Source organism: Juglans microcarpa x Juglans regia, chromosome 1S (assembly GCF_004785595.1).
Source record: "Juglans microcarpa x Juglans regia isolate MS1-56 chromosome 1S, Jm3101_v1.0, whole genome shotgun sequence".
Lineage (NCBI taxonomy): Eukaryota > Viridiplantae > Streptophyta > Magnoliopsida > Fagales > Juglandaceae > Juglans > Juglans microcarpa x Juglans regia.
Genome location: NC_054595.1, coordinates 28,199,523 through 28,224,621, shown reverse-complemented (window position 1 = coordinate 28,224,621; position 25,099 = coordinate 28,199,523). Strand labels below are relative to the sequence as shown.

General features: G+C 35.5%; 3 protein-coding genes across 6 annotated transcripts; 2 read left to right on the top strand and 1 right to left on the bottom strand.

Moving 5' to 3' along the window:
- The first annotated feature begins 939 nt into the window (after positions 1-939).
- LOC121246310 lies at positions 940-6,582 on the top strand. Of its 4 annotated transcripts, none has more exons than XR_005937102.1 (4): positions 940-1,085; positions 1,303-5,674; positions 6,234-6,315; positions 6,543-6,582. XR_005937102.1 is itself a non-coding variant. In XM_041144425.1 (3 exons), the coding sequence occupies exon 2, from the start codon at positions 1,475-1,477 to the stop codon at positions 5,663-5,665; it is 4,191 nt and encodes a 1,396-aa protein (XP_041000359.1). In that variant the 5' UTR covers positions 940-1,085; positions 1,303-1,474; the 3' UTR covers positions 5,666-5,674; positions 6,234-6,582. The 4 variants fall into 4 exon arrangements, 2 of the variants coding, with proteins under 2 accessions (XP_041000359.1, XP_041000358.1); XR_005937101.1 differs by having other exon boundaries at positions 6,224-6,315; XM_041144425.1 differs by having other exon boundaries at positions 6,234-6,582.
- A 1,384-nt stretch (positions 6,583-7,966) lies between these two features.
- LOC121246309 (40S ribosomal protein S23) lies at positions 7,967-9,877 on the bottom strand. The gene is made up of 4 exons (XM_041144423.1): positions 9,694-9,877; positions 8,909-9,064; positions 8,683-8,809; positions 7,967-8,287 (listed from the first exon to the last, which is right to left on the bottom strand). The coding sequence occupies exons 1-4, from the start codon at positions 9,696-9,698 to the stop codon at positions 8,147-8,149; spliced, it is 429 nt and encodes a 142-aa protein (XP_041000357.1). The 5' UTR covers positions 9,699-9,877; the 3' UTR covers positions 7,967-8,146.
- Positions 9,878-20,378: 10,501 nt separating this feature from the next.
- On the top strand, positions 20,379-22,466 carry LOC121246308 (LOB domain-containing protein 1-like). The gene is made up of 2 exons (XM_041144422.1): positions 20,379-20,829; positions 21,733-22,466. Exons 1-2 carry the CDS (start codon positions 20,470-20,472, stop codon positions 22,075-22,077), a joined length of 705 nt encoding a protein of 234 aa, XP_041000356.1. The 5' UTR covers positions 20,379-20,469; the 3' UTR covers positions 22,078-22,466.
- Positions 22,467-25,099: the final 2,633 nt, after the last annotated feature.

Genomic DNA, 25,099 nt, shown 5'->3' with positions numbered 1-25,099 from the left:
AAAAAATTAAATATTTTGATATTAGATTTAACTTAAAATTAGATTGAACATTGTTTGGGAACAAGTGTAGCCGAATATGTTTTGACTGACAACTTTTTTCAGATATAGTTTTACTGGGTTTAAAAAAGTGGTAGGATCAATTGAAATTATATCTGGAAATAAATTTTATTGAGAATGTTTAGATTTTTATTTTTTTAAATATATTATAAAAATAGAGGTAATATATTTTGATGAAAATTATGTTGATGTAAAAGAGGATTCGATTAAAAAGAAGAATTTTGAGTAAAAAAACGACTTTCTAAAAATCATTAAAGGTTAGTGCCCTGAAATAGCAGTAATTCTATGACATCATTTTCAAGTACTCAATTAATCGTTACAATTTTTTTAAATTTTAACATAAAATATAATAAACAATTTAATTTTTTCAAATTTTATAATAATAATAATAATATTAAAAAATAATATTTTAACAATATTTTATTATTTCAACTCAACTCAGTTCAACATCTAAACGCAGCCAGGAGTGGTTTGAATTCAAAAATAACTTGAGATGAATTGAAATAGTTTGTGAATAGTAGAATAAAAATTGAATTATTTATTATATTTTGTGCGGAGATTTGAGAAAACTGTTTTGAAATTTGAAAAAGTTAAATTTTTTATTATATTTTGTGTAAAAATTTGAAAATATTATAATAATAAAATAAGATGAGTTGAATTGAGATAAATTGAAATAAGTTTTTGAATGTAAACGAGGTTTTAATCTAGCCCGCCCAAACGTGGCACAAATCTATTTGACTGTCACCGTTCTTTTGTAAAACAGCAAAGTCCATCCAAAGTTGCCATGAAAATTCAACCAGCTCTAAGTGCTGACCAGTGACCAATCACTGTAAAAAGTGAAAAGGACAAAGTACGTATTTTCTTCGGCCTTATTACTAGTGACCTCTCTCTCTCTCTCTCTCTCATCGGAAAGGACAATAGACATGTACCCTTTGCCCACTTCTTTTCTCTGTAGCTCTTCCTCGCTCTAAAGTTTAAACCCAAGGGCCAAAGCCCTCCCGGCTTTCGTTTCCGGAAGATCTAACAAGGTAACCAAATGATCTTAACCCATTCACTATCTTTTTCCATTTTTTTTCTATTTCCTTTATGTTGTGCTGCATGCGGTCTATCATCTTTCTCGATCGTACAATTAGGTTTGCTTGGTTCTGTTTTTAGGGTTTATCAGTTTGTGCGCTTATTTATTTATTTATTTGTTTTTTTTTTCTCGTTATATAAGCTGTTTTTGATGTCTTGCAATATACGTAGATACTGTTTCTATGGATGAGAAAAAAGGCAAGGATGTTTGTGTGGGGAGTGTTTCCGAGTCTACTATGCTGGTTGTTAGCGAGCATGTAGCTGGTGAAACCCAAGTTGAGGGGCCACACTCGGAGGGCGTCGAGAGAGTAAAGGATGGCGGGGCTTGTAATGGGATGAAATCATGGTGGAAGTTTTGGGTTCTAATGTGTATTTTGATGGTGTTTGTACCCACGGGGAGGCAAGGCGAAGTGTGGCAGTCGAGAATGAGATAGGTACGGTGGGAGATGGTAATTCTCTGGAGGAAGATGTTAAATCTTTGGGTGGAGGCACTGCAATTAGTGAAGCAGGTTTACGGGGAATTGGGGGTTCAAGTGTTGATGCATCAAAACATGGAACCGAGACTGGAGTTGAGGGTTCTTTGGGGATTGTGGAGTCACGGGGCGAACAAACTCAAGCCGTCGTGGTGGAGGAGTGTGAGGTTATGGTGAGAGAGGAGGATAATATAGAGGGAGGAGCGGTCAAGGGGGAGACAGGGAGAGAAATAGTTGCTAGTGGTAGTGGAACTGGTGACATGACAGCACAGGATGCCACAGATTTAGATTGTGAAGCTCAGAATACAGAGGTTGGAACTGAGGATGGTGGTTCGTTGGTGGTTTTGGATTCCACACATGGAGGAGCACAAATTTTCCATGTGGACAAAGTTGTCATGGTTGACAGGGAAGCTGTTTTGGAGAAAGAAATGGTTGAGGTGGGTGCAGATAGAGGTGGGCAAGTGATGGATTGTGTGGTTGATGCAATTGAGGATAGGGAATCAAAGGAAGTTGGTGCTTTGGATGAGAAAGCAAGTATTACTAGAAATGAAAATGGGGTAGGTGATTCTTCTGTGGTTGTGGGTTCCGTAGGTGTGGAAAGCCTTGTTGTTAAACAAGATGCCATATTTGAAAATGTGGAACATTTAGAGAGAGGATTGATTGTTGAGGGTGACCAGCCTGGTGGGGAATTGGCCAATGGTGGATTGAATGTAGCCTATAACTTGATGCCACAAAAAGCTGGTGTTGTGGATGATGATGTTTGGAATCCTGGAATCAGTTCTGTGGTTGTGTGCGCTACGTCAAGTGTGGAAAATTCAAGTTTACAGACCGATGCTTTTCCAGAAAAAGCTTTAGTAATATTCAACGAGCAGGGAAATGTTCTTACTTCTGGCATTAGTGCTTTGGATGGGGTTGTTTCTAGTTCAGGAAGGAAACTGATGGAGGACACTTCTTCTGGAGGAACAAAAAATGGTGACGGAGATCCCAAATCATTGGATGAGAAAAGCAAAGTTGCTACTAAAGGGGATACTTTGTGTTCCAACGTGGAAGGAATGAAAAATGATGCTATTGATGAAAATGCTACTTGTTCAATGGAAGTGCAACAGGGAGACGTTGAGCAAGTAGGTGAGAGCTCTGAAAATCAAAGAGATGTATCTCCCACTCCAGTATCCTCATGTCTACCAAATCAAGCTGCTGTTGGAGGTGTTGATACAGTAATTGATGACAAGGGTTCTTCTCAGTTAAATTCAACTGTCGTGCAAGAGATGGAAGTTGACAAACAAGTTATTGAAGAACAGTTGGTAGACGTTGAGACAGTTTGTTTGAGCACTGCAAGTCATGAGCATAAATGTGCAAACTCAACTTCAGATCTTGTAGTTACTGTTGGGGAAGCTACCGCCAAGTATGACAAGGTTCTGTCAGATTCAAATGTCGAGGTTACAGAAACTGTTGATAGGGATGGGATGTTGTCTTGCTCAGTAAATGATCAGAACTTAAAAGAAGAGAGAATGTGCGGGATCACACAAACAGAGGCTCATATTACCAACAGGATGGAATCTGCTTTGATGGAATGTGAAGCTGTTCTAGATTCAATTAGTGAAATTTCAGTGCCCACCAAGAAAGACGAGCCAATGGAGTCTGAAGAGTACTTAGAAAAGGGTGTGGGTGGTGATCTACCTCAGATTGAGTGTGAAGATGCCATGTTGTCTAACCAGCCAATTCAAGTAGTTGTTGAAGCTGAAGTGGCAACTGTTGATGGAAGTGATCTTCTAAACTCAAATGTTGAAACAGACACCCAAGTCATTGGCAGAGAGGAAATTGCTCCCATGGACACTGAGGAAATTTTAAATTCCAACATGGATGTACTGGGAACTGAGGAGTTTGAAGAGTGCCTAAGGAGAAGCATGGCTGGTGATTCTGCTCAGATTGATTCAAGAAGTGAGCTTCAGGTTGAAGTTGAAAAACAAGAGACGAAATCTGAACAAGTTGGTTTGCAAGAAGAACAGGGAATGGAGCTTGAAGAAGACGTCGCTGATACTGAACAGTCAAAAGCTGATGAAGAGAAGTTCCTTGAACAGGCAACTCTGAATGCTGGAAGCATGGTTGAAGTGCATCAAGCTAGTTATCAGCTGCCATCAGAAAATGAAGGGGAGTTCACAGTATCGGATTTAGTATGGGGGAAAGTGAGGAGCCATCCATGGTGGCCTGGGCAGATATTTGATCCTGCAGATTCATCTGAGAAGGCAACAAAACATCATAGAAAGGACTGCTTTTTGGTGGCATATTTTGGGGATCGAACTTTTGCATGGAATGAAGCATCTCAGTTAAAGGCCTTTCGAACGCATTTCTCCCACATTGAGAAGCAGAGCAATTCAGAAGCATTTCAGAACGCTGTTGATTGTGCTCTGGAAGAAGTCTCAAGACGAGTGGAGTTTGGACTTGCATGCTCCTGCATACCAAAAGATGCTTTTTACAGAATTAAATTCCAGAAGGTTGAGAACACTGGAATTCGGCAAGAATCAATCACGAGAGACAGAGTGGACAGATCTGCCAGTGCTAGTTCCTTTGAACCTGATAAATTAATCAAATACGTGCAAGCCTTGGCACGGTACCCTTCTGGTGATAGTGATCGGTTGGAGGTTGTGATAGCTAAGGCTCAGTTGCTGGCTTTCTGTCGTTTAAGAGGTTACAGTAGTTTGCCTGAATTCCAATTTTGTGGACAGTTGTTGGAGAGTGATATGGATACTTTAGTTTCTGAGGACAGAATGCATTCAATTAAAGTGTTTGAGCATGTCGATGATGAGCTAACTTCCTTTGAACAGGAGATATCAAAAAACCAGAACAGCTTTTCTAGTAAACATAAACAAAATTTTAAAGATGATGTATTTTACAAAAAGAAAGAAAGAAGCTTGTCAGAGTTAATGGGTGATACGATGGATTCTCCAGATGGTGATGATTGGTTAGATGGAAAGACAACATCCTCCGGCAAGAAACGAAAGGCTGTTGATTACCATGATGACCTTGGGCCACAAGATGGGAGGAAAACTATTTCCTTTGCTAAAGTTTCTAGTACCATTCCACCTTCTTTCCCCAAGCCATCATTTAAAATTGGGGACTGTATCCGGAGAGCTGCAAGTCAACTGACTGGGTCTCCTTCTATTCTGAAGTGGAATAGTGAGAGGCTCCAGAAGATAGATGGCAGCCATGACGGACCTGCTGGGAATGAAGCTGATGCTTCCTTCCTGGAATCTGACACACAGAGAGGAAGGGTGGGGGTTTCGACAGAGTATTCATCACTAGATGATTTGTTATTGCAACTTCAGATAGCAGCACAGAATCCACTGAAAGCATATGGTTTGTCTGATACTATTGTCAGCTTCTTCTCTGATTTTAGAAATTCAGTAATAGTGGGCCAACATTCTAGGAGAGAGCTCTTGGCTATGGACAAAGTTGGCGGTGGTAAAAGAAAAAAATCGTCCCATTCTGTTGTTGGGTCACCGGAAACATATGAATTTGAGGATATGAGTGACACTTACTGGACTGACAGGGTTGTCCAAAATGGTTCGGAAGAGAAAACTTCACGTAGAAACAAAAAGAGAGAGTATCAAATTGTCCCTGTTGTACTAGACACCCCTCAAGTTGGCCGTAGGCCATACTCAAGGAGGCGATATTCGGATGGCAATGATGCTGTGGCAGCTGAGAAACCTGCTGGCTACGTGGATGAGAACTCACCGGCTGAAATCGTTATGAACTTCGCTGAGGTGAATTCTGTTCCATCAGAAACAAACCTGAATAAGATGTTTAGGCGTTTTGGGCCTTTGAAGGAATCTGAAACAGAAGTTGATCGCGATACTAGCCGTGCTAGAGTGGTGTATAAGCATTCTTCCGATGCAGAAGTTGCATTCAGTAGTGCTGGAAGGTTCAACATTTTTGGGCCAACGCTGGTAAATTACCAGATTAACTATACTCCCTCTGCTCTGTTTAAAGCTTCCCCAATGGACACAGCCCAGGACCATGAGATGCAATTTGATCTTGCTGCTCTTGAAGTTAATCTAGTTTGAAAGTTTCAGGTATATATTTACACCTGGATCAGATTTTACTATTAATCATGTTCTGGAACTAGAAGGCAACGATTGCTTAATTACTACTTGTTGGCATGTACATGTGGAAGGAGTTGATACTCATAATTAATATTTGAGTAATGCTTTATACAATCCTAGGATATGCAAGCCCCATGTATTGTCTTTATGCATACTCTACCATACCACTGTACAAATTATTTTCCTTTATATCATTGCTAAACAAATCAACGCACTCAGTTTTGTGAATGATAGATATGTATGGCAGAGTATGCATTAAAAAGTAAAAAAATTAAAAAAGATAAAAAGATAAAGGAAAAGAAGGATAATACATTTCATGTTTCCAACTACTAATGGTAGCAAGAGTGATTAAGGGTCTCTTGGGTGGGGATTGGTGGAAGCATCCTGAAAGTGTTTTGTGTTTGAACTGGCTTGTCCAGTATCCGTGGTGCACTTTTTTTTTTTATTAGATCTCTTCTACACCTTTTGTATACCGTGTTTTATATACTTTCATACTTAGTTAAACATGTTTTCTCGTAGGGGAGAGCAGATACCTGAAAAGAAGCAGATGCGATGATGGTGATGATGGTGACGATGTAGCCCATTATTATATGGATGGACTGCTGGAGAAGGTAATCAGACTGTCAAGTCATCGGGTTATCTGTTAAGTATTCTGTTCAGGTTCTTTTTGTTTGGTTTTGGCTAAGATGGGTAATTTTGCTTTGTTCTGTAATCTTTGCATGATTCGAGTCCATGTACAGAATTTAGCTGACCTTTTCTTCCCTCCCCCTCCAAATGGTGGTTATACCCAGCGGCTGTAAGATTTGGGTATGGTTCATGTTGTCTTATTTTCATTCAGGTACATTTCACTACTGAAAATAACAATTTCTATCGTCAAAGAACCATCGTAGAGGAGATACGATTTTTTCACCTGATCTCAACGGCCTTTCAAGCGTCGGCATTGCTTTGGGATAAATGAAGCATGGGGGTCACACTGAAAGTTATGCTTTCTAGTTGTCTTTTTAATGATATGCATTGCTGCTATCACAAAAGTGAATTATCTTTTCGAAAAATGCTAGGGAGCCCGTTTTGGGCTCCCCATTTGTTTGCCCGATTGGGTTTTTTATTTTTTATTTTAGTTTTTTTTTTGACTTAGTGATTAAGAAAATATTGTTTAATAATATTGTGAATTTTTTTAAAAAAAATATTCAAGTGTTAAAAAAATGATGTAAAAAAAAAACTAAAAATTCTTTTTTTTCACATCATTTTTTTAATACTTTTAAATATTTTAAAAAAAAATATTATTAAACAATATTTTCTTAATCACTAAGTCAAAAATAAAACTAAAAAAATAAAAATAAATCCAATCGAGCAAAAAAATGGGGAGCCCAAAACGGGCTCCCTAGCATCTCTCTATATTTTCAGTTCCATGAGAGATTGCTTGTGGGCTGGCAAATAAGAGAGCTTGAGACCTAATAATGAAAAGGCCACGACGACAATCATATCACAGCGGCCTCAATACCTTAGGTTCCCACTGAGATCCTAGTGGAAGGGGGGGCCGCCTTCACTGCACATTCCGTTAAAATGAAGCAGAAACCTTCATTTCGTTTCGTTAAAGGGTATCAAATGGAGCCTGTTGTTTCTCTTACACCCCCATTCTCCACGCGTCCGAAAATGATTTTGAATCTCGTGGCGAGAAGAGAATTGCTCCATTGATACATAGGCAAGCTTTTGAGCTTATATACACGACATGAGACTCATCTCGTGGCGATAAGAGAATTGCTCCATTGATAATACAGGGCAAGCTTTTGAGCTTATATACAGGCCATGAGACTCATCTCCCTTAACCACATTTATCATTTTAGTATCATTTTGAATCTCCTTCGGTGGAGTTGGATGGATAATTCATGCCTCAACGACTTCCGGCCGTCTTAACTCTCTTTTCTAAAGAGCCTCCTCAATGGGCATTAGATGTTACCATGATAGACGAACATCAAAACGATCACGCCATCCTCTTGTATTTTGTATTTTTTTGTTTTTTTCCTTGATATCCAAGGCAAGAGCATTGAAGTTTGAAACCAACGTTAACTGTTAATGTATTCCTCAATTATCGTATTCCATCAAATCATGTCAATTTATAGATTTATTTTCGTGAGATTTTGTAGTTAAATCATTTCTGTCATTATAATGCCCTAATAGGGAACAAAACTTGATGACAAATCATCCCAAGTTAACCGTCACAGAACCGAATAAAGAGCATAGTAAAAAATATTCAACGCACAATTTCCAAAATTATCATTTTTTTTTTTTTTTTGACAGAAACATGTTCTAATGCAATGATAAGATTTCGCGTAGAAAGTTCGCTCTCACCCAATAGTTGCTACAAGTATCCTCTAAATAAAAGGCATCATGGAACAAAAATATGAAATAAAATAAATGGGAGCACACGGAAGGACACAGAACCTAAGACCTTGGCTTTTCCTTTTTCTCCTTGAAGAGAGCCAGCAGAGACACACCAGATACCTTCACAACCTTGAATCTGACTCCAGGGATATCACCCACAGCATGTCCCTTCCGCCCAAATCCTGCAATCAACACCTCGTCCTGCACCAACCACACCGGCAATTTATCAAGGCCAAGCATACAGAAAAGCGAAAGTAACAACATTCCATCCTTAATTTTGCAGAAAACACACACAATGTTTTTTTTGCAGAAAACACTTTCTAAACCCTTGATGTGCACGTCTTTGTGAAGTCCAAGATGTCAACAAGAAAAAAGCTCGCACGAACTTATTGTTTTTGTTACTTTTAAGCGTCAAAAGTTATTTCAACCTAGGAAGATTTGTATGACATCAAAGTTATACAACATTGTATGACTTTGGATGTCAAAACTTTCCCTTTTTTTTTTTGGGGGGGGGGGGGGGGGGGGGGGGGGGGGGGGGGGGGGGGGGGGGGGGGGGGGGGGGGGGGGGTGGGACTTCTGCAACTTCTCATACTTACGTTCTCCTCAATATAGTTTAAGCAACCATCATTAGGTACAAAAGCAGCGATCTTTTTCCCATTTTTGATCAGCTGAACACGGGCACATTTTCTAATAGCAGAGTTTGGCTGCTTAGCCTCAATGCCACTGCATCCAGCAATCATTATATGTTAGACCCATGGTGAGTTGATATCATCCCCAGATAACATTCATAAAACAAGAAAAATGCAGAAAAGGTAATATCACATCTTTTCTAGAACAATGCCCTTTGCATGGGAGGATCCAGCAAATGGTTTTTTCCACTCATTTCCCAGGTGGGACTTCTTATATGACTTGTCAGCCCACCTCTGCCTTCTACGGTGGGACTTGAGCTTACGACCAGCTCCCATTCCACGAGTCTTCCTGCGTAAACAAACATATTTTCTTGCTAAAATCAGAAATTCATTGATCATCAAAGCACTACATCAACATAAGAAGCACAAATCCAAATTCAAAATTTTCAGCTGTTACTCTTAATATGCCTCTTGATCTTACTAAACTCAATTTATAATGTTTCTATTGCTGAGCCAAGCATTTCAATGACAACGTTAAGATATGGGCATCTAATTTAATGCAGGCCCTATAGAATCATTCAAAAATAAAAATAAGAGAAACTTTCAACTTTCACGGATTAACTAGAAACCTATAGTACTTCAAAATCCATCGTGAATAAGTTCGATCCCAATTAAAAGCCTAACACGAATATCTGGTATACTCGAGAAACTCAGCATATGAAGCATCGAAACATGCAATGTTCAATTAAAAAATCGAAAAACAGAGATGAAAATTCTAAAGAATCTTCCCGTTACTTTGAACGAAAATTAAAAGCGACATACTCCATATTTCAATTCACTGAATGCCTAAAACCTAAACGAAATGAGCACCCTAAAAACTTGTCCCAGAAAAAAACAGATCATATCCGACAGATTATTGATAGATTGTCGAGAAGCTTCGACGACAAGAATTACTGAAAGTAAGGGAAAAATACTTACCCCATGGTGGATGAGCAAGAGGTTAATCGACTGTAGCAAAGGGATCAGGAGCTGGAAGCGGATGGGAAGTGCCGGCTGGTGAAACCCTAGCCAAAGGTATGGTGGTGTGCTGTGTTATATCGTAGATAGAGGTCCGTTTGGATTGGATACTTATAAATCTTTTTGCGAAAGAAAAATACTTTATCGTTTCCAAGTTTATTTTGCCAGATGTGTAACGCTAAAGAGTAGTTATTGTAGTAATGTATATTTTATATTCACTATATAGCTGTTTTTAATTTTTAATTTTTTAATTTTAAATTTAGAAGATGTGTGGTCTAGATGATGTCACATCATATATGTAAAATGGTTATTCCTAACAATTATTTTTATCTATATTTATTCTTGTCAGATAATATAAATGTTTTTTTTTAATTTTAAAAAGTAACGATGCACTTTTTTTTTAATTGTGTTTTAAATTAAATATATTTATATAAAATGATGTTATTTTTATAAATTATTTTATAAAAATATTTTTTATTTAAAATATAGTTATATAAATGATTGTACGTGGAAGGTGCCAAGAGAAATAACGTACGGTAAAAATCTCAAACACCTCCCGACAAGCGTTCTGTATCTTCGAAACAACGCTCCTACATGTTATTAAATTATTTTCAAGAAAAAAAAATGTTAAAAATCATATTTTTTTTAATCTAAAAGTCTATATTTTATTACAATTGTTTCAAGAAAAAATGTTGTTGAAAAGCTTATTTTTCTTTTATATATAAAAGCTTATATTTTTTTAAAGTTTTTTCAAGTAGTCATGTTGAAAATCATAATACTAATGCATTAAACATTGTCTATAATAATAAAAATATATTAAAATAAAAAACTAAATTTTATGTCAAAAATAAATAAAATTATAAACAACTAATTATCTTTTTAACTAAATGCATGTAAAAAATTATTTTTTTTAAAGTTACGACTGAAGATTTTTATTTATATAAATCTGAAACCCAAGTTTCATTCCTAGCTTGGACACGACATGTCCGAGTTTTGAAATCCAGGCTTCAGCCCAGGTTTGACCAGGGCAGGAAACTATAATCGAAACCCGATTAGGTTTTAGACCATGCTGGGAAAAAACTCGGCCCAAATGAACAATTTTAGGTGCAAGATGTGGTAAATCATGAAATTCTGATTCAAGTTCTATTGCTTATTAAGAACATATTAGTAAGTTGTGTACAAGGGATCAAATAGAACTAGAGTTTTGCTACTCATCATCTTCACACACTGCATTTTTTTTTATAATTTTTTTTTATTTTATTTTTTCTAAACTAATTGAATTGTTCTATTCATTATTCATACACCACACATTTGATAAGAGAAAAAAATTAAAAATTAAAAAATTATTTTTATAATTATTTTTAGTTTTATTCTTTCTAAACTAATTGAATTATTCTATTCATTATTCATACATCACACATTTGATAAGAGAAAAAAAATTAAAAATTAAAAAATTATGTGTGATATATAATGTAAAGATGATGAGTAGAACTTTTCATACAACTAGGATTCAATGCCCATTTATGAAGAATGGACGGTTTCACTGAAAATAAATCATCCATATTTAATTTGGTGGACGCGCTGATTCAAGAGGCGAAAGAGCATATCAGAGGCTCATCAACGTATTTTATTAATGCATTGTCATCATCTGATAACTGGTTGTCTTAAGTACTTAATTCCATCGTACTTGATGGGAGGAGTATGTTAAATAAAAATTCTCACACTTGCACAGGTAATTAAAAGTAATATTGTAACTAACTTTGTAAATCTAACTAACTTTGTTTGTATCCGGCTAAGGAGTAATTTAAATGGAGAGTTGTTATGCATCATCTACTATTCACTCTCACACTCTACACGTATAACTTTTCATAGAGTGTGGGGTATGGTGTAGTCAATAGTAGTTAATGAGAAGAATTTTTGTTTTAAATATGTATTGAAGTTATATCCAAGAATTAATAGTATACTATATTGTATCTTCCTAACACAAAGGCAACTCATTTATGGAAAGAAGTCGTGATCTCCTTTAAATATGTTTGTTCTCATGCAGAAGAAGAGTAGATCTATATGCTCCTTGTTTATTCTTAACTTCTTATCTGGATTTGAATCTTCTTAGCTTCTTCTATAGATCTATAGGATCCATCATTGTGAAATTCATATGGTTTCTAAGTGTAATAATTGTGTGGATGGTCACGTGGAAAACTATGATCACGTTCTCTCTAATTATACTCTTTCTAAAGAGGTTTGACATCATTTTTCTAATGTTTTTGGCTTCACCAATATTGCATCTCACAATTGGAAAAATAATACCTCTCAGTGGTGGTCTTTTTTTAGAGACACGTGTCAATTCCATTTACTTGCACATCTACTACATTCTCTATTCTTTTGGGAGATTTGGTTAGCCAAAAACAAAGCTCGTTTTGAGGACTCTTAATACTCATCCATCCACCGTCATCCATAAGATCAATAATGGATTAGAGGCCTTAACTCCTTCATCAAGCCTCAAACTCTTACTTCATTTTCCAATGCTTCCGTCATTGCTAATCTTCGCTTTCCCCTTTCTATCATCCGAACTAAGAGATATTTACTTGTCAATTGGTTGCCCCCTTCTAGAGGGTCCCTTAAGTTCAACATTGATGGTGTTTCTAAATGTTATATGGACTTGTTCAATCTTATAACTGTTCCAGTATTAATAGTTTTTCCTGTTATCTTGGTATGAGTACTAACATTTTTGCAGAATTGTTAGGTTTAATGATCAGGCATACTTTACGCTACCAGCTTAATATTCGGAACCTCATTGTAGAAACATATTCTTTTCTTATTGTGAAATGGTTTAGTAATAATTCTCAGCCCCTTTGGATTTATATTGATATTTGGGATGCTATTTTACAATTTACATTTCAAAAATGCCTTTCCTTTTAGTATTAATTATGTTTAGAAGAGAACGCTTCATTTGGATCAGCACAGACCGCACAATAAGTTTTTCCTCTATTTTTGAACTCCCCAAGCATATGATTTGGTCTTTTTGCTTTAGACCATGGCGTTATTCCTAGTTTCCGATATTAATTTGTAATGTTTTCTTTTTCTAGTTTTTAGTAATATACATTCAGATGTATCTCCCAATAATATTTTTTCCTAAAAACTTGGTTTTGGGATTTCTATTGTAACTCTCTTGCTCTTTTTATACCAAGTATTCTTCTGTCACAAGTGAAAATTTATCAATAAAATTGAAATATCGTTATTTAAAACAAAACCACTCTTCTCATATTTCTTCTTAATTTTGTCTGGCCTACATGAAAAGGACTCGCCATGTTTTGTGGAAGCAGAACTTGAGGACCTGACTCTTTTGTCCTACTTTAGTGTCTTCATCTAAACTGAAAAGATGGCTGTGAGACACATTAGTGAACAGAAGCCGGCGTAAGACTCGTTGGAGAAGGCTAACGTCTATTTCGGGCAGATAAAAATTCTTAGATTTCATTTTCATTTCGCCTAATATCTTAGAAAAAAAGGGATGAGCTTAGGACCCACAATCCACGTTATTCTTAGTCTTCTGATCTAATTGTCAATAATTTATCATTTATATACGAAATACATCATGTGTTTGCTAGTTAACGTGAAAATCACACTCTCCACCACTTGACTGTTAGCATAACATAATTTCATTTATATATAAATTAATTTAATTTTAAGCTCCCTTTCCATCTCAATATATATATATATATATATATATATATATATATATATATATATCAGTGTCTCCAATAAGATCTAGTACCATTATCATGACCTACGTACCTTTTTCTTTTCCTTTTTATTCTCGATTAATGATGATATTAATTAATTAATGTAACTAGTTGGGGTTTGCTTGACTCGTGAGCTGTATTTTAACATCTATGTATATATCGAATATCAATTCGTACGTAGTGCTCCAGCTTGGTTTTAAATATTCTTAATTTCTTCCTCATGATTTCCCTTCTTAATTAATAATTAGTGGGTGATGTGCATTTCTTTTATCAAATTATATAAACTAAAAGGGCTGCAGGTGTTTGAATCAGAGCTGGCTTTCTTGAAGCCCACAAAGACCGATCGAAATCTCTAGCAGCATGAAGCCACGAGGATGTCATATGATCCTTACAAGTTGTATCTCCATTTTTTGAGTTGATGTATGGTGAGAATTAGTTGCAATCCTACCCCTGCATTCACAAGTTTTAGCAAAGCTAGACTTCGCATTTTTCTTTTTCGAATATATATATATATATATATATATATATATAGCATCATATATTATATATATATATATATATATTATATTAAGAACATGGCATTTATCTTCGTTTTGGAATAATGTTCTTGACAATTTGGCTTCATTCTAGATCTGCTAATTAATTCCAATATGCAACGTTTCTTTTGGTCTCAAAGTTCATAACAATTTAGTCTTATGCATGGGGCTATGAGCTAATTAGCACGTAAAGCTTGCTTTAGTTAATATTATTACTTTTTTGACTAATTATAATCCATGCTAAACACTAGGGCTGCAACCCGATCCATCGATGGTTGATTTGGACCCGACCCGACCAGCATATTACGGGTCGGGTCGAAAACCGGACAGTGGGTTGCTCTTTTTTTTTTCCTTCTTCTTCTTCGATCTCCACTGTTCGCTTGCCCAGGAACTCGACAGGCCACAGTCCTACGGCAACAGACCTCTCACCACTCTCAGTCTCTCCATTACCGAATCGCCAGACCCTCCATCAGGTTCCAAACCCTCCGGCAACTCCAATATCATTCCAGGTTGGGTCGAGGGGCGAATTCGGCCCTCCAAAACCATTAGAACCCTCGAGACCATGACTCAAGTTCACCCCCAGCTCTTTACGCGGATCCTGATTACCAAAGCTGTCGAGAGTTACAGCGTGGGGTATATGAGCCAAGTACTTGAAGGGGACGAGGAAGAGGTCAAGGAGGTCGAACTCGAGGACGACTCGATCAGGGACCTAAGGGACCAAACTCGGCCTCCAGTTCCATCGACTCTTTCTCTGGCAAGGAGAAGACCAGGGGGCAGGGGCTAGGTTTTGATAGACGGGTTCCACCGACATTCATCGGGTTCGATAGTTTTGAAACCGATTATTATGTTAGCCCGACTTTATCAAGTTGGAACTACTTGAGCTGTACGGATTCCTCGGCCTATTGGGCTTTTTGCTCAGGCCTACTAAACACCATTCCGTCCTTAATATTCACAAAAAGGAATGCTGCCAAATGAGATAATTAATGAAGTCAGTCAGCCAGCAAAGAAAGCAACTCACGTGTTTCGATCGGAAAGAAATTAAAAGCTAGCTTAGGCTGACTAATGACAGGCGGGCGCGCGTTGAACCATTTAACAGCTTTTGGGATGCAGCCTAGCTTGGCCGGGTTTGCCTTTTTCCAAGGCCAGCGCTACTTGTTCAACTCTCACACATTTCTTTACTTGACTCGATCTGGCAGTTTAGCTTTGATGATCAACTTGACTCCATTGTTCAAGCCAAACTTTACGACTATATATGTATTTTCACAGACAGAAAGAAGAACGAAACCGTACGTGTGGGAAACCAGTTCGTAAAACGTACATAAAGTCCAACAGTAATTGCGTGTAGTCCCTAGCTAGCTGTGCCATGTCTGTCAAATATGAGTAATGTTTAATATAATTATAAATTGCAAAAACGTTACGCTCTTTTTTTATAATTGTAAATATTATTTATCTTTAAATATATACTTAATTAATGGAGGCCCGTACGTACGTAATTTGCAAAACTGCACGATCGAAGATCTTTATTTTTATTTATTTATTTTAATTAATCCATGAAAATCTGATAATGTCCAAATCATTTTGGATTATATTTTATATCCCAGTACTAGTTGTGCAAATTAAATTGGTACATGCGTAATCTTCTAAGAATAGTACTTTTTGATCTAAAGCATAAACGTAGAGTGGAATTAATGTGTCTGCAGCTGGTCATCTAGCTAATTTCCTAACAAGTAATGATCAGCATAGTATACGTGATGTTGATACATATTATGCACCTATTTTAATTATTGGGTGCACAGATTAGTACCATTTAATCGTTAATCAAGAAGTTATACATAGAGGCCGACCAGTTGGGGAAATCTTCTTGTTCTTTATTTTAATTTATAGAGATTCCATTAATCCTTTAAATCTTATGGGCCGTACTGTTGATCTGCGTACAAGAAGTCAAACAGCGTGGAATTATATACATCTTTCGGCCTATTTGTCTTTGCATATAAAATTATTTAATTAGTTTAGAAGCTTCCTGATCATGGACACGTACACAAATTGATGCCTAATTTTGTCAAACAGAACGTACTGCCATGTGTACGGATCGATGTTTAATTTTTCTCAGGCCGGCCGGGTCATTGAGTTATGCTCTGCTGTTATTATTATTATTATTATTATTATTTTATAAAACATATTGTATTTATTAATATCGGATATTATAATTTTAATCTGAAATATACATAACAAGTCAATTATTATATTAATAGCTTCCAAGTACACATTACACAACTGTTAATGGTTTAGTCCATGTTGCAAACTTCTACAGGCCACCGTTTGAGAGATAGCACAATTTTGTCCAAGATAAAGTTTACAAATCCCATACTCTATCTAAGACAGAGTAGAGGACACACTCTATAGACAAAAGTCCAATAGACACATTTATGGAAAAAAGTCCAAGAGATTGTGTGTCTTTTATTTTTATTTTTCTAAAACAAAAGACATAACAGAAATTAAAGATATATGAAAAAAATGAATTACATTTTGGAAAGATATAGAACCGCATTTTCAATTTTGGAGAAAATAAACACAGTGACTGTGATGGCGCGTGACAGTCATGTGCCACCCTAGGAGTATGGTGATCAATCAGGTCTAAAGTAATTGGTGGCCCTGGACTCAGAAAAGTCGCGCGTGGCGGCAGAAGATTGAGCACCCTCAACCGCTTGGATTTCACGCGTCCACTTTAGACCGCGTGGATGGCTCACGCGTAGTGCCGTTTGGTGAAATTTCTCGCATATTTGAAGGATTGGCATCTTGGAAAACCTACAGTAGGGTGCGTGGTGCTCGTTGGATGTCAAAGAGCAGCAAATCGACTTTCTTCCATACTTATCCATAAAAAAAAAAATATATATATATATATAAAATAAAATAAAATAAAATAGAGAAAAGATGAAGAGTATAAAACTCCTTTAACTATAAATATAAAAAAATAAATCGGCTTGTATCTTCGTTATTAATTATAAATATAAAACTCCTTTAATTCCATCTTTATTAGATCGATCAAAAGTCCAACAAAGTGTAGAAGTTAGTAGTGGAAGCTGGCCGATTCAGCACTAAATATATGTATATATATATATATATATATATATATATATATTTATATATATATATATATATTATATAAAAGAAACTGATCGATCGAGTAAACTTCGATTATGAGTATGAACTTGGATTAGTATTTATTCGATGGATGTAAAATGCTGTCATGCCATGTCACTTGTCACTTCTATGGGATCGAATAATCGCATTAACCCACTTTTTTAGCTAAATAATTAATGGTGTTCACTTTTTCTTGCATGCCTAATTTCTTCGAACATGTTTAAGTCCACACGCAAAAGACTCCGGCCTTAATTGATGTTTTTCCTGCGAAAGTTATAATTTGTTGAAAAAGAGATCACAACTTATATATATAATTAATACCGATAGTACTTTAACTGTATATAATGATCTATTGTTAGGCACTTCATATAATCCAAATGTTTGCATGATTTTGTTGTGAGTCATGAGAGGGGCCCCCAGAACTACTTTCACTGTGCAACTCTTTGACATTTCCCGATCGATCGACACACACATATATATATATATATATATATATATTGAGTTATGATATATACTATATTATCATTTTATTTTAATTATATTAAGTAATATGTATCATATTTATTATTATTAGATGATAAAAAAATACAATAAATGATTATTTAATAGTGATAAATATATCACATTTTACTTAATAGAATAAAAGTGAGATGATAGTATAATGTATAGAATTTTACTCTATATATATATATATATATAATCATGGTTATTGATAGGAAGAACTCCATTAGCTAGCTACTAGAGTAGAGAGTAGAGTCTGGGGCTTCAAATATTAAATAATCTAATTAAAATCAACAAAATTTTAGTTCTATATATATATTAATGTTAACCTTCTTTTTCGCAATTACCTTCTTAATTAGAAAAGCCCTTAATATTTCACATTATACCAACATTTTTCCTAGCTATTATAGGCTTTTGCGTGTGGACTTAAACATGAAATTATGGCCTAATTTGTTTTTCAGCGAAATATTCCACCACATGAAGCCGTGTTAAAAGGACGGCCTATTTTTTCCAAGTTGATCAGGAAATTAACAACGTCCAAAAGTCTCTTTTAGATGTCGCATTCTTCGGGACTTTTAGCACAATGGCACCCTCTCTCGTAATATTCTTGCCATCCACGAGCCTAGCGGTCTCTCACCGAACATGGTGCCCCACCCAGCTCGCTACCTAGCTAGTCGTTGCATGCCTTTAATTAATAGTAAAAATATGGTGGCCGATTAATATTAATAACTACAAGATATATATAGGCTGTCGCATTTGAGGTGGCATACACAAAACTGATCCAAAATAAGAAAGAATATATGTGGCGGCATCCAATTATATACATATAAGTATATATTTAATGAAAATATTATATCAAGTTAGCCATGGAGGTGGCATGCATTGATCTTCTAGAACAACTAAACAATACTAGATATAAGCTAGGGTTTGACACCTACTTACCCCGGTTTAATTGGATTGAAAACTCACATCAACTCATCTTATCTCATTATTATAACTTTTCTAAATTTTCACATAAAATATAATAAACAATTCAATTTTTTTAAATCTCAAAACAATAATAATATTAAAAAATAATATTCTAATAATATTTATTCAAATCATCTAAAATTATCTCAACTCATCTCTAAATCTATTCGTCAATGTACGTTACTCGATCAATTATATATGTATATATGAAATCTCTCATTTTTATTGATATATATATATATTTTGAATTTTATCATTTATAAACACATGATATTTCACGGGATGTTATTATAATATGACTTTTTATAATATATATATATATATATATATAAGTTGATTTGTGAAATTCGTTAAAACGAAATGATAAGATACAAATTAATAAAGAAATTAGTACTACCGTTGATCTCTTATCTTAATTAATTTGATTGATGGGTTTGAAATTAAGCAATTAAAGCTAGTCCCCTTTCGAGCCAAATATCGATTGTATTAATTAATTAATTAGGCGGCGTATGACCAGCATGCATGCAAGATCATGTACTGCTGGCCATGACACACATGATCATGAGTAGTGTAACTTGAGACATAATGGATAGTACCTTATACTTAGGAATTTGAATGATAGCCAATGATAAAAAGCTACGTGCGGTGTGTGTCTATATATATATATATATATATATGTATATATATATATATATATTAATGGCCAGAATGTGAAATATATGCCATGCATGATGCATGCACCGTGGGTTTTGATGATCTCGGGCAACATGCAAGAAGAATACAGATGCCCGAGGTTTTTCATTTTATAAGACATGCATATATTGATCAGATAACGTACGTGCATGTATGCGTGTCCATTATATATGATTAATGTTAGGTATAAATCTAAAAATGAATATGATAGAACTAAACATATATTAACTTTTTTTATCATTGTATTCAATAAGAATTTCAGAAAAATTAAAAGATAAAAGATATAGTTCTTTATTTTTTTAGTTGAACAAAAAATTAGGAGATGAATAAGTATTTTATATTCAATTTGTGGTTGTGCATATAAAAATATTACATTAGCCATGTGCTTATAACTGAATTGTCTTTATCTTCTTCATATATGAGGCACAAAACGTGGACAATTGAGGTTAAATACATAAATTACATATTTATTGAAACTATTTAAATTCATATAATATTTTTATTAAAAATAGTAAATTAATTTATATATTATACCTTTTTTTTACATGATATATATGTTTTTTTAATATTTTTTTATCAATATTGAAATTACCGATTCAATTTTGAATCGTCTTATTAATTGAATCGGTCATTACTCGATTTTCTATTTTTCAAGCCTCACAGTAGAGTACTATTAATTTTTAGAATATTAACGTCTCTTCATCAATTTATTTTCTTGTTTTGAATAATGATGAATAGTTTTTGGAATAGTAAGAAATAATTACTAATTTTATTCTCAAACTTATGTGTAGAACATGACATTATGATCTACATAATTATTTAAATAGTAAGATTTAATTTGTAAAATTTAAATTTTAAAGTTTATTTTTTAAATTAAATTATGTCATATAAATATTTTACCAGTCTAAAAATATTTTCTTTCCAATAAAATGAAAATAGAAAACTAAAATAGAATTTAAAGTTTTCGCCGCAGAAATGTACGAGAGTGAAGGGCATCTTATCACATGATACCTTACACATGAACTTCGATCGACACCACTCTTTTTTCCTGACAAGTGACAACACTCTTTTTTCCTGAGCCTTTCCTCCTATATATAACTCAGTGCTTTCTGCTCTGTAATGCAAAAAACTCTCACTCTTCTCTCTCTCCCGAAAAAATGGAATACAAGGGCAAAGCTATGACACCACAACCAACACCAACAACTGTCCCCCCTCCATTCTCTAGGTCTCCATCTTCTTCTCTTTCACCTCCCCAATCCTCTCCAAGCTTGTCTCCACCTTCTAAATCTTCTCCGTTTTTTCCATCATCTTCGGTACAGCACTTTTCTTCTCCTAATACTGAAATTCCTCCCTCTCCTCCGCCTGTTGTTCTCAGCCCATGTGCCGCCTGCAAGATCCTTCGCCGCCGCTGTGGGGAGAAATGTGTTTTAGCTCCATACTTTCCTCCAACTCATCCACTTAAGTTCACCATTGCTCACAGGGTCTTTGGAGCGAGCAACATCATCAAATTTTTGCAGGTTTTGTTATTTTCTCTCCTCTCTCTCTCTCTCTCTCTCTCCCCATAAAGTAATTAAGGTCAACTGATCATGTGCGCGCATATATTAATATACAATTCTTTTATATCTAATATATATACAAATGTGTATATGGTTATTTTTCAATCTCCTAGTGGGTCTTCTACAAATAAAGCAAATTACAGAGTGTTTCTTTTATAGTACGTCATGCAAGCTTTATCTTAAAACGACCATGAAGTGAAATCATGGAAATCAACTTAATTAATAGATTTAACTTTAGAACCCTTTGAATTGGGAATTTGGGACAATCCCAACTCATGGTCCGGTTCTAACTTCGATCCATTAATTAATTTATCCTTAATATATATTGGCTATCGTGTAATTAATGGCATATTGGAGAGTTTCACACACATACACCCACAGAGATATAACTTTAGGAGGTCGGTCAAAGTTAGGTAATAGAGCTATGATTTTTCTACTATTATAGACAATCATATCGAACCCGTTCTACTCGTAAGCTGCACATGATGGACTCAAACGTTTCAAAGTCCACCCCGAGTGGGACATGCTTGCATCCTACTGCAAATCAAGACCATCATAGTACGAAAAATTCACTCCAAAAAAAAAACTGCCCCCGGCCATTCTCGTCCCATCAATATCACTGATCAGTACATACAAAAAATACATGAACCAATTAAAAAATTAGCCGAGTTATCTGGTATATATCTATTGATATCTCATGCATGATTCATACTGATCTCAAGATCGGTTTTTGTTATAAATTTTTGCTATTGCTCTGATCAGTAAGTACTTAATAATGTGACTTCTTGCAATATTACGGTCATCAGGCTTCCAAGCATCATGGTAATTATTTCGATCTCCCATCTCACAAACAAAAATTATCAGGAAATTCCGGAGTCCCAGAGAGCAGATGCAGTGAGCAGCATGGTTTATGAAGCAAATGCCAGGATTCGAGACCCAGTCTACGGTTGTGCTGGTGCAATTTGTCAACTTCAAAAACAAGTTAGCGAGCTTCAAGCACAATTGGCAAAGGCGCAAGCTGAGCTCGTCAACATGCAATACCAGCAAGCCAATTTGGTTGCCTTGATTTGCATGGAAATGACAAAATCTCAGGATCAGTGTTACAACGGCGTTATAAATGAGCAATTACAAGTTATACCATCTGTTGATACAGGAAGTCTTTTAGAGGATAACAATTTGGCCTTGGCTTGGGAACCTCTTTGGACATGATCATCATCGATCATGCATCAACAGCGGAATGAAAATTTTCGGTCACCTTTCCAGCAGGTGGGGTCCAGCCGGGATGCGCGATCGTGATCAAGATCGAACATATATATGAATTAGAGAATATTTGCAATAAAGTAATTTACTAATTTGTTATGGTATAGATCATGATGATGTTTCTGCACTAGACCTCATGTCGTCATTATTGACAAGGGAAACCTTTTACCTACCATGAGTAGTTTCTGTCTTACGTACAATTAAAATTAAGGAGTACTTGAGAGAGAGAGAGAAAAAAAAATAGAGCAAAACTTTAAGGAAATAATTAGGAATTTATAAGGACATCCTAATTAATGATCTTAGTGCATGATCTCTGTTCTAATTCTTGAATCAAAGAACTAATTTTATCTTCGGAAATTAATGCTTATGAGTAGTACCGAATATTTCTTCTAGATTGTCCTGAGAATACTTCATGTACATGATTTGTGAGCAACAAAGCGTACGTACGTGCGTACATTTTATATACCATACATGCACATCCGAGCATAAGATAATTTACAGGTAACCATGCAAAGGAAAAAATTGCAGGATTGATATATATTAGGAAAAAATAAAGACAGTTCGATCCAAAGTCACGCAGCTAAAGACAGGATTAATAAGACAAATTAACCCTTATCATATCCGCCAAAAATAGAGCTGTGACGTTGAAATGTCAAGGTCATGATCAAATATTGCTATTGGTAATAACTCCATCTATGTAGGAAAAATTTATTTACCTGCCTAAATAAATATGGTTGGGGATGATCCAAAGTCACACTTATTAGTACTATTGGATTATTCTTATCCAATGATAATGAGTGTGTCAAGTAAAATAAAAATGAGATATATAACATTACTCCTCTGTATATATATTTCCTAGCCCCACTCTCCACTGGCTCTAGAATTGGCATTTCATCTTAATTCTGGCCCGAGAATCCTAGTTTCAAACCCGGGCCGGAACCCTGACTAGGTTAGCCTAGCCTATATGAACAGTCCTAGCTAGGCTCCCCTCCCTTTTTCTCAAGTTTGATCCTCATCCCCAACCATATATCGAACTTTAATTTATATGGTAATTAATATATGTATATATATATTTATATGTGGATCATAGGCCGCTAGCTGCTTAATTATAGTCAATGATTTACAGAGGAAACGTGAAGTGTAATTAGTCCTTTGGAACATTAGAAGTGAAGTGATTGATCATTAATAATTATATAGTACTGTACGTCGCTAAAACTTGTCTGATATTAAAAGGTCTGCATGCATGCATGCATGGAGTTAACTTATATATTTTTACCCACGGCCTGTATATAATGGTTAGTTCGGTTGCATTCACATCATGACTATTAATCATTAATTATTTTCTTTCCACATTTTCTATTTTTGCCCCAAGGTCAGTTTCCACATGAGTGAATTATGTATTAGGTGCTAACTAGGGCCTGATGATCTATTGGCCGGTAGCTAGCTTACATGTTATTCACAACCACGCATGCATGCAAGGATTGCTGTCGGCCGGTCACATATATTACCGCGTACTTGACCCATAGTTGTCGGAGTCGGAGATCAGATCAAGTAGTTCTGTTGCTTTGCCAAGCTATGAAATTACATCAAGTTTTCAACTTTTTTCTCGAACCTGCGTAGCCATGAACATTAAAGAGGCTGCATGCATGCAGTAACTGGACGATCACCAAAAACTTTAATTTGGAGTAAGGTTACGCATCTTACTTATATTGGATACCAGTTACAACAGCAATTGTTAATTATTGATCACGACGAAACCAGCGACGTACAGTACTAGGTTATTTAAAAAACCGCCATTGTAGATACACGCGATTTGAATTTAATTCAGGCTTCCACACAGTACTGCGCGCTAAAAGCATGCATGCAGTTCCAGATTGACACGATTTCATATATAAGATGGTCAACCAAATTCACATTATTAACATTCGCAAGCTTTTAGAAATAAGAATGCATGATTCATTTATATATTCTCTCTTGATCAGATCATAACGGTTTTCCGACAACACCATACACCATGCATGCATGTTTGAACGAAAACTTAATTAGTGCCTCTTGTGACTCTTGGTCGACTCTGTATAAGATTCTCCACGAGGACGATATGTAGAAACTCAGAACAAGTAGAAATTGGGAGAAAACTTCCTAATCATTATTCAAGAAAAATAATATTTCACAAAATGAAATTCGATACTATATAATTACAATGAGGCTCTTACTTATTTACCAACTAAATCAAGAGCCAACTAAACTAAGCTAACTGTAAAACAAAACTGTAACTTATAAGTTTGTTTTGCCAGCTAGGCTGGTTAGCTCTAATACTCTCCCTCAAGGTGGAGCATGAAGATTATGAATGTCCAACTTGGATAGAAGAAACTGGAACTGAGCTTTCTCGATGGCCTTGGTGAAAATGTCTACCAATTGGTGAGCTGAAATAACATAAAAGGTCTTGATAACACATTTTGTTTTGTTGTTCTCGTATAAAATAACAATCAATTTTAACATGCTTTGTGTGAGCATGATGAACTGGGTTTGCAGCTAATGAAAGAGCAGATTTACTATCACAATATAGAGAGGCAGGTGAAGAATGAGAAATTCGTAAGTCATGAAGAAGCTGTAATAACCATATGACTTCACAGCTAGTTGATGCTAAGGCGTGGTACTATTCTTCAACAGAGCTTTTGGACACTGTAGTTTGTTTCTTAGATCCCCAAGAAAGCAATGAATCACCAAGGTAAAGGCAAAACCCTGTAATGGATCTTCTACTGTCAACACAAGCAGCCCAATCAGAGTCAGAAAAACCTCTAATTTGAGTAGAAGATGATGTTGGAAAATACAATCCTTGTGCAGGAGTTCCTTTTACATATCGAAGAACTCGGTAGACAGCATCTAAATGGGATTTGCAAGGCTTGTCCATAAACTGTGCTAGGGAATGAACCGAATATGACAAGTCTGGACGAGTTATTGTGAGATATAA

What these genes read in the sequence shown, in the direction of transcription:
- LOC121246308 (XM_041144422.1), top strand. Translation starts at nt 20,470, where the DNA reads ATGGAATACAAGGGCAAAGCTATGACACCACAACCAACACCAACAACT. An exon ending in ACATCATCAAATTTTTGCAG is followed by an intron (nt 20,830 to 21,732) that starts GTTTTGTTATTT and finishes AAAAATTATCAG; the next exon opens with GAAATTCCGGAGTCCCAGAG.
- LOC121246310 (XM_041144425.1), top strand. Translation starts at nt 1,475, where the DNA reads ATGGTGGAAGTTTTGGGTTCTAATGTGTATTTTGATGGTGTTTGTACC.
- LOC121246309 (XM_041144423.1), bottom strand. An exon ending in GGCATTGTTCTAGAAAAGAT is followed by an intron (nt 8,810 to 8,908) that starts GTGATATTACCT and finishes TGCTGGATGCAG; the next exon opens with TGGCATTGAGGCTAAGCAGC. An exon ending in TAAACTATATTGAGGAGAAC is followed by an intron (nt 8,288 to 8,682) that starts GTAAGTATGAGA and finishes TGGTTGGTGCAG; the next exon opens with GACGAGGTGTTGATTGCAGG.